The sequence below is a fragment of the Carassius carassius genome, chromosome 10 (genome assembly GCF_963082965.1).
Source record: "Carassius carassius chromosome 10, fCarCar2.1, whole genome shotgun sequence".
Taxonomy (NCBI): domain Eukaryota; kingdom Metazoa; phylum Chordata; class Actinopteri; order Cypriniformes; family Cyprinidae; genus Carassius; species Carassius carassius.
Genome location: NC_081764.1, coordinates 625007 through 635006, shown reverse-complemented (window position 1 = coordinate 635006; position 10000 = coordinate 625007). Strand labels below are relative to the sequence as shown.

Here is a 10000-nt window from a genome sequence, read left to right as displayed (position 1 = left end):
AAAATGAAGTGAGTTCATGATTAAAACAAGAACAAATATGTAGGGCTGCAACTAACGATTATTTTGATAATCGATTAATCTGTCGATTATTTTTACGATTAATCGGTTTATGTACTTATATTTTAGTTTTTTCCATTTTTTCCCCAAGTAAATTATTAATAAATGGTCTTTATCATTCAGCATAGATTTAAGAGATTTTAACCATTTTGCACTAGTAATCCTTTGTCGAACTCTTCTGCAATCAGAACACTGACCCATACTCTAGCAAATTTCACAAGGAGATTTCAAATAATGTTTTCACCGTGGCAGTCCTTAGAGCTCCTAAAGTAGTTTAACATCCTGAACAAAGCTTATTAAGGAATCTTTCAGAACATATTTTCACGAAGAATAAGGATAAAACAGAATAAAATTGCAGTGCATTGTATTTTATTATTTACTGGGAAACAGCTTTATAGCTTTTGCTGTGAAATTGTAAACAATCCTTCAAAAAAAGTGTCAATGGCATGAAACCTGAATGGAACTCACAATTTAAAGTAAAATCCATCAGAAGGTTGTCCAGAAAAAAAATAGGACACACACAAAAAACCTGCTGTGTGAAAAAGAGCAGTGAATACTTAGAAAAAAAGTGCATTTCAAATATCTTTAAACATTTACCTCTCTCATTCAGTCATAATTAGGCTGCACGACTGAATTTTGAACTGGTAAACGACAAACTGATCACAGAACATGTTTGTAAAGCTTTAAATGTTAACTGTTACAATTAAAAAGCAATGTTATCAGCTTTTACGACTAAACATTTGCAAACAACATTGTACTGGAGAATCTGCACAAAGGAAAGTCTTAGGGGCCGTTCACATATCGCGCCTAAAACGCGTGGAAAACGCTAGGCGCACCGCTTTCTCCTTCTTTCCAAAGCGCTCGTGCAGAAGCGCCCCTGAGGCGTCTGCCTTTGCTAAGCGACCATGACGTGCTCTCTCCTTGAAGACGCGGAAATTTCAGCAAAGGATAAACGGATTTGTAGCTCAAAAAAATCGCTTGCAGTAGCTCTGCTACTAAATTTATTTCAAAATGGAAATCCATATACAACTATGATCAGCTGTTCCTTTCATCTTGACTGAGCTTTTAACGTTGTTACGGGAAAGGATGAAGCTGATTGGTTAGTTCTTGTCACATGACCCGCGATGCGCTTGCGGCATTCTGAAAAGTTTAAATGTTTTTAACTCAATGCGGTGCGGTGTTGGAAATAACGAACTTGAGCGCGCAAAAGACGCGATATGTGAACGTCCCCTTAAACAGTGCAGTAGTGCAGAGTTTAATGGTTACTCTTCTTTTTTAAAGTCTCAATGTAAAGTACTCCCACATCACGCTGAATGCTGCAGAGACGCTGCTCGGGAAGCACGTGACATAAAACGAGGCCAGCTATTGGCTATTCGCTACTTCTCCTGCTGTACTGGCTGAGTAAAACCTCCGGTGGCTCATTACTGCCACACTTTGGTCACCGCAGATTTGAAATATGCACGAAATGAGCCGCTTACGGCAAATAAAAGTTATTTAGCAACAAATCGATGACTAAATTAGTTGACAACTATTTTAATAATCGATTTTAATCGATTAAATCGATTCGTTGTTTCAGCTCTACAAATATGCGTTAACTGGCTCCGAAAAATAAACTTCATTCAAAGGGAAAAGACATTTTAAAATCTCATTGACCGATATTTGTTCTTGTTTTAAGCATAAGCTCAACTTCATTTTGATCAATTTCTGGCTTCACATCTTCTTTTGCATCTCCGATAAATGTATCTTGATTTAAGGATGTTTAGATATTTGTGCTGGAAAACAAGACAGAAATACTGAGGAAGGTATTCATGTTTTGCAGTGCTTAATGCCATGATTTTCAGGCGTTCTGCTCTGATTTAAGAGCTTTGATTTACTAAAGGTGAATTAAGACTCGCAGAAACCCTGAAAAACATTGTCTAAATGTTTTTAAAGACTGACCAATAATATGATGGTTCGACACCAACCATGTCAATGTGATCCGGGTTGTATTTTCTTCTGTTTATGTTTTTAAGCCTGTCTGCATGATGATATGATGGATGTGATTTAAAGAAGCTGTTAGTAGAGCTTCATGCGTCTGCAGGTCTTTGGTGCATCAGTGTGTTACTGCTTCACTTCCATACAACCGAACACGGAGTCATTAACAGGAATATTCATTAATACTGCGGAGTATAATCACCTGCTTTTTAGTTAATTAGTTCCGCTAATTTGTATGGGTTTGAGTCTCACTCCTGCAGCACACACTGATAAAACACAGGAAAACTAACTTCATCTTCCGGGAGAATCCAGTGACGTCGTCGTCTCAGTCCCAGACGAACACGTTCTGCTCACCTGAAGACAAAACCTACAGCGTCTGAAAACCCACCCGAGACCAGCGTGTAGCCCTTCTTCAGCAGCGCGTCGGCCATGGCCTTCGAGTTCTTCAGAACCTGAGCGATGTATTCACGAAACATGGGCGTCATGGCCTGAAGAGAGAGAATGAAGAGCTACCGATTATCGGAAATCATAAAAGAGCTCCCAAGTGCACCTGCCATTGTTCAGGAGAAGATGAGAGAGAATATGAGATGATTGACAGACAGAGAGAAGCTCCAGGACTCAAATGATGCTGCATATTAAATTGCAGGATATTAATTCAGCAAATGAACTGCTAATAAACACAGTGAATCAAAGTAGAGAGTATTAATCAACCGATATATCGGCCGATATTTGGCTTTTTTTTTTTAATTATCGGCATCGGCTAATCATGTCAGAAGCATTCCAGGACTTTTATTTTGACAGTGCTGAGAAACAGACAGGCAAGCACTATAATACTTTATCATCTTCAGTCAGCATGTCATTTTTACAAGTATAAAAAATACGATTCCCAGTGCGATTATAAGTTACAGCGTCTTCCTTTTTCTTTATATTTTTAACAATTTCTTTATTTGTGAGAAATACTAAAATAGAATTTAACTGAATAATACTTAGTGTTTATTGATTTTCAAATTATGTAATTTAGTAAGTATTGTGTGAAATACATAAATATTAATTTCAGCACTCATCATGCATGTGCATTTAAATTAAATAGTGTGGTATTATATAAACTAGTTTAATATCTGCCACCCAGCTCTTTATGAAATCAGCATCAGCTTTTAAAATATCCATATCCACTTGTGGAAAGACAAGTTTCACTTCTGGAAGTGAAAGCAAAGCTGTACCTGTTTGAGAGCCACAGCGACGCCGGCGATGGCGTGATTATGAGGGCCGCCTTGAAGCGAAGGGAACACAGAGAAGTTGACCTTCTCCTCCAGGTCATACATGACCTCTTTGCCCTTCTTATCCAGCGAGCGCACGCCCTTCCGGTAGAAGATAAGCCCCGCCCTGAAGGGAGGAGCCAGAGCAGAGGAGGAGGAGTAACGTTAATGCACAATATCATCTACATGCATGCAACACCCAGATCATCTACATTTTCTAAAAATGTGCAGTGCATATTGCATGAAATCCCATAATGCAATGTGACTTTCAGCTCCCTCAGTCTGCTGTGATTTTGAGCTCTCGTCTCATTTGATATGGCATAACTTTACACAAAACTGGACCAAATAAACATTTTATTTCATTACTTTTTATGTCATGTGACAATGTAACTTACTGCATGTGTTCTGTTACACTGCAAGTTTATCGTCTTTATGCATTTATTTGATCAAAAATACAGTAAAAACTAATTTCTATGTTAATAGCTGTTAAAGTGTAATTTATTTCTCTGTATTTTCAGCATCATTCCTCCAGTCTTCAGTGTCACATGTGCTTCAGAAATTATTCTAATAGAAAAATTTCTGATTATTATCATTGTTTAAAACGTTAATATTTTTGTGGAAACTGTGATGCATTTTATTTTTCAGGATTCACAGATGAATAGAAAGTTCAAAAGAACAGAATTTATTTGAAATAGAAATGGTCTGTAACATTGTAAATGTCTTGAAAATGTCTAAAAGCAGACTTGATGCATAAACACATTAACTTCTTTCCCAGAATGAATGGTTTGTGCACTAAACACTAGTCCTGCACACAGGCTTTGAGAGATGGATCTCAGTCACTGCTCGAGCTGTACCTGGATCCTCGCAGTGATTTGTGTGTGGTTGTGGTGACGAGGTCGGCGTGTGTGAACGGCGAGGGAATGGCTTTGCCTGCCACCAGTCCGCTGATGTGAGCCATGTCCGCCAGCATGTATGCGTTCAGCTCGGTGCACAGCTGTCCGGAGACAGAGAGCAGAGTAAGACAGAGCTCAGGGAGGATTATGAAAGCATTGAGAAACTGAGATCCGCGGCGCTCGCAGCAAACATCACAATCAAAGCGCACCGTTATCGGCCCATCGGAGACTGACCTGATGAGATCCGAGCGCTTCTCCAGGGAACGAGCCCCAGAGACTGCAGGCGCTTCACTAACACTTCTGAGCGTGACGCTACGCTCTCGGGTAAAGATAATCTCCAGCTGATCAGACACTGATAATGTTATGCACACTGATGCTCTTAATCTGCCGTGGAGTGTGTGTGTGTGTGTGTGTGGGTGTTTGACTGAGTGTGAGTGTGTGTGTGTGTGTGTGGGTGTTTGACTGAGTGTGTGTGTGTGGGTGTTTGACTGAGTGTGAGTGTGTGTGTGTGCGTGTTTTTTTGCGTGCATGTGTGTTTCCGTGTGTGCGTTTCTGTGTGCGCATGTGCTTCTGTGTGTATGCATGTGTGTGTGTAAGAGTGTGTGTATGAGTGTGAGTGTGTGCAAGTTTCTGTGTGTGTGTGTTTTTGCGTGCATGTGTGTTTCCGTGTGTGTGCTTCTGTGTGTATGCATGTGTGTATGCGTGTGTGTGCTTGTTTCTGTGTGTGTGCGTGTGTGTGTGCGTATCTGTCTGTGTGTGTGTGTGTTTCTGCATGCATGTGTGTTTCTGTGTGCGCATGTGCTTCTGTGTGTATGCATGTGTGTGTGTGTTCGCATATGTGTGATTGTTTCTGTGTGTGCGTGTGTGTGCGTATCTGTCTGTGTGCGTGCGTGTGTGTTTCTGTGTGCTTCTGTGTGCATGTGTGTGTTTCTTTGTGTGTGTGTTTCTGTGCGTGTGTGTGTTTCTTGGTGTGTGTGTGTGTGTGTGTGTGTGAGAGAGAGTGTGTGTGTGTGCGTGAGTGAGTGAGTGAGTGAGTGGGTGTTTGTGTGTGTGTGTGTGTGTGTGTGTGAGAGAGTGTGTGTGTGTGCGTGAGTGAGTGAGTGAGTGAGTGGGTGTTTGTGTGTGTGTGTTTGTGTGTGTGTGTGTGTGTGTGTGTGTTAGGGCTGTCAGCGAATATTCTAAATTCGAATATGTATTCGAATAGTTTTAAAAAAACGAATTTCGAAGGTGAAAATTAATATTCGAATTTTTAAAAAAAAAAAGTGGAAAAAAAGGCCTGCGTTAGTAGAGGCGTGGTTGTCTGCTGTGCGAGTGGGCCGCTAGCGCCTGAGGGTTCAGGGACAGGTCACAGCCTCACAGGAGTCACACTGTCTGGCACAGCATCACTGCTGAAAGTTGACGCGTCTTCATGGAAGATACCAGCAAGTGCAGAGCCCAACTCGACCGCAGCTGAGAAAATGAGGTAAAATTGTTGACCCGCGAGATTGTTGAATGCCAGCTATTTAAGATACAGTTAGCATACCATTCGACCACTAGCAACATGAGGTCACATCTCAAAAATGTGCACCCAAATGAGCATGGCATAATGTGTGGAACTCCAGCTAAACAGTCACGTCTTGACACTTAACGTTACTTTGCGTCGCCCGCCACAAGCTCTTTGTCTGAGGCCATAACGGATAAAATAATTTCGTTCATTTTTAAGGACACGAGACCGATCAGTATCGCGGATGGGACAGGCTTCGGGGAGTTCTGTCAAGCAATGGATCCGAGGTTTGATTATTTATCGTTTCATGTCAAGGAAAAGTTCCATGTTTACCACAGCACAGCTCGCTCGGAGCATTCAATGTCAGTTCTATATGCTGTAAAACTTCAATAAATAGACTCAAATAGACTATCTATACAAGTAGTTATGTCTCTTTGTATTATTTTTGCCTGTTATTGACGTAATGCGCGTCATTGACAACATGCGCAACCAGATGTTCGAATAGTTGAATATTCGTGTATTTTTTAGAGGGAATATTCGAACGTCAATTTTGACAGCCCTAGTGTGTGTGTGTGTGTGTTCACTGTACTGTGAGCAGAAAGCGTCAGGATCAGTGGATATGTTTGTCGTCTCCGAGGCGTCAGACTTGAACAGTTAAACACAAATGTTTCAGAGAGACAGACGAGTGTGTGTGAATAAAGAGAGCAGTCGAGACAGCAAAAATAAACTCAGTTTGGTATTTATATCTTAATGTATGTTTGGACTATTTTCCTTTTGCATAATTTTAAATTTACATTTTTCTTTATTTCCTTTTTCTAATCTAATTTAATTTAGTTTAGATTAGATGAACTATAAATGCTCTTGGTGGACTGGAAAGGAAGTCTTCTAAACACTGTTGTAGATTAAGCTCTTTTATTTAAATATGATCTTTCTTTCCTTAATATAACATAATAACACTTCCTCCAGTGGAAAAGTGCATCTGCTGTTGTCTCTCACAGATTAGTTTAGAGCTGTTTAAACGCTGCTTGATCTGTGCAGATTTCTCTCCTGATTCAGACCAGAACACTTTTTCACTGTTTCATCTTTTGTCTTCTCCAGATGTTCACTGATGGACTGGAGTGCTGTGGATTATTGTGATGTTTTTATCAGACTCTTATTCTGACGGCAGCCATTCACTGCAGAGCATCCATTGATGAGACACTGATGCAATGCTACATTTCTACAAACCTGATGAAGAAACAAACTCCTCGTGATCTCTGATGAGTTTCAGATCATTTTCACTTTTGGGTGAACCATTCCTTTAGTTTATGTATGTTTATTTGTATGCAGCTGAGCTGATCGTCAAATGCTTTACAACCATACAAATAAAACTGAGCAAAATGATTAATCATTCCAATAAAGAAATGTGAGAGAGATTCAGACCTTCTTGATGCGGCTGTAGTCGATGAGGCGAGCGTAAGCGCTGGTGCCGGCGATGATGAGTCTGGGTCGAAAGAGTCGAGCCGTCAACTCCATCTGATCGTAGTCTATCAGACCGGACTCAGGCTGTGTGTGTGTGTGTGTGTGAGAGAGAGAGTGTGTGTGTGTGTGTGTGTGTGTGTGAGTGAGTGAGACAGAGAGAGAGAGAGAGAGAGAGAGAGAGAGAGAGAGAGAGAGAGAGAGAGAGAGAGAGAGAGAGAGAGAAGGTTAACCATTAAGGAGTTTATAACAGTATATTTCTCAGTCTCAACAAATCTTTGACATCTAGATTTATCATCAACATTTCTTTTACAAAAAAGAAAAACAAATAATAATAATAATAATAATAATAATAATAATAATAATAATACTATATATATAGTATTTTATACATTTTTTATAATAATTTCTTGTACTATAAAATATATAAAATATTTATAACTGGGTATAACTTGGGGAGGGGCTTTTAGAAAAATAAATAAATATAATAAATAATAATAATATTAATAATAATAAACAAAGGGTAAAAAAAAATGCAATACAAAAACATGTATAAATAGATAAAAAACATTTCCCCCTCAAACTAGTCTCTCTCTCTCTCTCTCTCTCTCTCACTCCATCTGTCTTGTCTGATCACTCCATCACACTGACACCAGTCTGAGGGTCACACTGGTGTGTGTGTGTGTGTGTGTGTGTGTGTGTGTGTCTGAGGGCCGCCTGTCGATTTCCTATTATGTCTCCCAAAGAGAGGAGACTGACCACTCATCCATCTCACACACACACACACACACACACACACACACACAGTCTGGTTGACTCTTAATTAGGCTTTTAATATTTAGTGTCACTATGGTTAGAATTAATGGCAGTAGAAGCACAGAGGGTCAGACGCGATGTGAACTTACGTTGAGTTTGTAGGGCATTGACTCGAAGTAGATGGAGGTGGCTGAGATCCGCTTGACATCAGACATGTATCCGTGAGTGAGACTGACAGAGACACAGGACTCATTACACATCTGACGAGCGGGCGAGAGAGTTCAGTGAATGAGAGAGAGAGAGAGAGAGAGGGTCACTCACTGTCCTCCGTCGGGCAGGTCCAGGCCCATGATGCGTTCGTGAGGGTTCAGGACGGCTGTGTAAGCGGCGAAGTTCGCTGGAGATCCGGAGTAGGGCTGAACATTGACGCCCCACAGAGCCGGGTCGAGGTCAAACGCCTCCAGAGCCCTCTTCTGACACAAGAGCTCGATCTGATCCACCACCTCTGCACCACCGTAATACCTGCATGCGCACACACACACACACACACACACGCACACACACGCACACACGCGCGCACACGCAAGTACACACACACACCACACACACCACACACGCACACACACACACGCGCACACACACACACGCACACACGCGCACACACACACACGCACACACGCGCGCACACGCAAGTACACACACACACCACACACGCACACACACACACGCGCACACGCAAGTACACACACACACCACACACGCACACACACACACGCGCGCGCACACGCAAGTACACACACCACACGCGCACACACACACACACACACGCGCACACGCAAGTACACACACACCACACGCGCGCACACACACACACACACACGCGCACACGCAAGTACACACACGCACACATCACACGCACACAGACCACACGCGCACACGCAAGTACACACACACACACACACACAGATGTAGCACATCAGACTACTGTGATCCTATCAACATCAATCTCATGAATAAATCATTAATTATAAATGCATAACAATACATTACATTTCGTAAAATAAAAAAATAAAGTAGATACATTTTATTGAAAAAAAGAAATATTAATGACATTAAAATAGCGACATAAAACAAATTAAATAAAAATTTATAAAAAAAGATTAAAAAAATATTACAAATACAAATAAATAATAAATGCAAACAAAAGTAGATAAATTAAATTAAACACTAAAAATAAATAAACTATTAAATCATAACAATACAAATATATACACTTAGAAAACCATAAAATTTATAATTTTTTTAATAGATAAATTAATAATAACCATAAAATTTATTTAAAAAAAAATTATTATATATATATATATATATATATATATATATAAATTAAAGATGACCTATTATGCCTTTTTCTACAATATGTAATATAAGTCTCAGGTGTCCCCAGAATGTGTGTGTGAAGTTTCAGCTCAAATAACTAAACGGATAATTATATCATTTTCAAAAGGCCTTTTTTGAGAGGAACAGGAAACACTCAGTTTTCGTGACTATATCTTTAAATGCAAATTAGCTGCTTATCCCCGCCCCTTTTCCAAAATAGGGCGGAGCCCGTACACCAGAAACCCTGCTAAAAAAAAACATCTGTTTGGTTTTGATTATCATGTCTATCGCACTGAAATAAAGCCACATTAATTGTGCGAGTTTTAAACTAAGCTCTCTTTCATGTCTTTTTGCGCTTAAACGGTCAAATAAATAAACGTTTGTTAAAAACACAAAACAAAGCTCCTGGGTTAATCTTTTTCACGTTTTTCCTGGTTTGGTAGATGCACCAGGGAGCCAAGTTTAGTATGTAAACATGGAAAAAGTCAGATTTTCATGATATGTCATCTTTAAAAATACATAAAACCAAATAAAAATAATAAGATTAATTTAGAAAGACACCTTTTTCCAGGGTATCCTTCAGAGTACTTGTTGTTGAGACACGAACCCTGAGCCTCGAGAGCCGCACGACTGCAGAAGTTCTGTTAACACACACACACACAGACCAAAATAACAATACATCTAACAGCTCAAACACGTGGCATGATGAAGATCTCAAGTGTGTCGGTTCTTCATACCTCTTA

At 40.1% G+C, this 10000-nt stretch overlaps 3 protein-coding genes across 3 annotated transcripts in view; all 3 read right to left on the bottom strand.

Moving 5' to 3' along the window:
* LOC132151479 (PRELI domain containing protein 3B-like) overlaps positions 1-10000 on the bottom strand; it is a 401075-nt gene that overhangs the window by 191190 nt on the left and 199885 nt on the right. The gene's annotated exons all lie outside the window — the stretch shown is intronic.
* The window catches only part of LOC132151476 (neurexophilin-2-like), a 199281-nt gene that overhangs the window by 81326 nt on the left and 107955 nt on the right, over positions 1-10000 (bottom strand). The gene's annotated exons all lie outside the window — the stretch shown is intronic.
* LOC132151475 (serine hydroxymethyltransferase, mitochondrial-like) overlaps positions 1-10000 on the bottom strand; it is a 23865-nt gene that overhangs the window by 4425 nt on the left and 9440 nt on the right. The window contains exons 3-9 of the mRNA XM_059559585.1: positions 9819-9898; positions 8199-8399; positions 8027-8108; positions 7086-7208; positions 4142-4281; positions 3252-3414; positions 2420-2519 (exon numbers count right to left, since the gene is read on the bottom strand). Of these exons, the coding sequence (XP_059415568.1) occupies positions 2420-2519; positions 3252-3414; positions 4142-4281; positions 7086-7208; positions 8027-8108; positions 8199-8399; positions 9819-9898 (889 nt within the window). The remainder of the gene's footprint in view (positions 1-2419; positions 2520-3251; positions 3415-4141; positions 4282-7085; positions 7209-8026; positions 8109-8198; positions 8400-9818; positions 9899-10000) is intronic.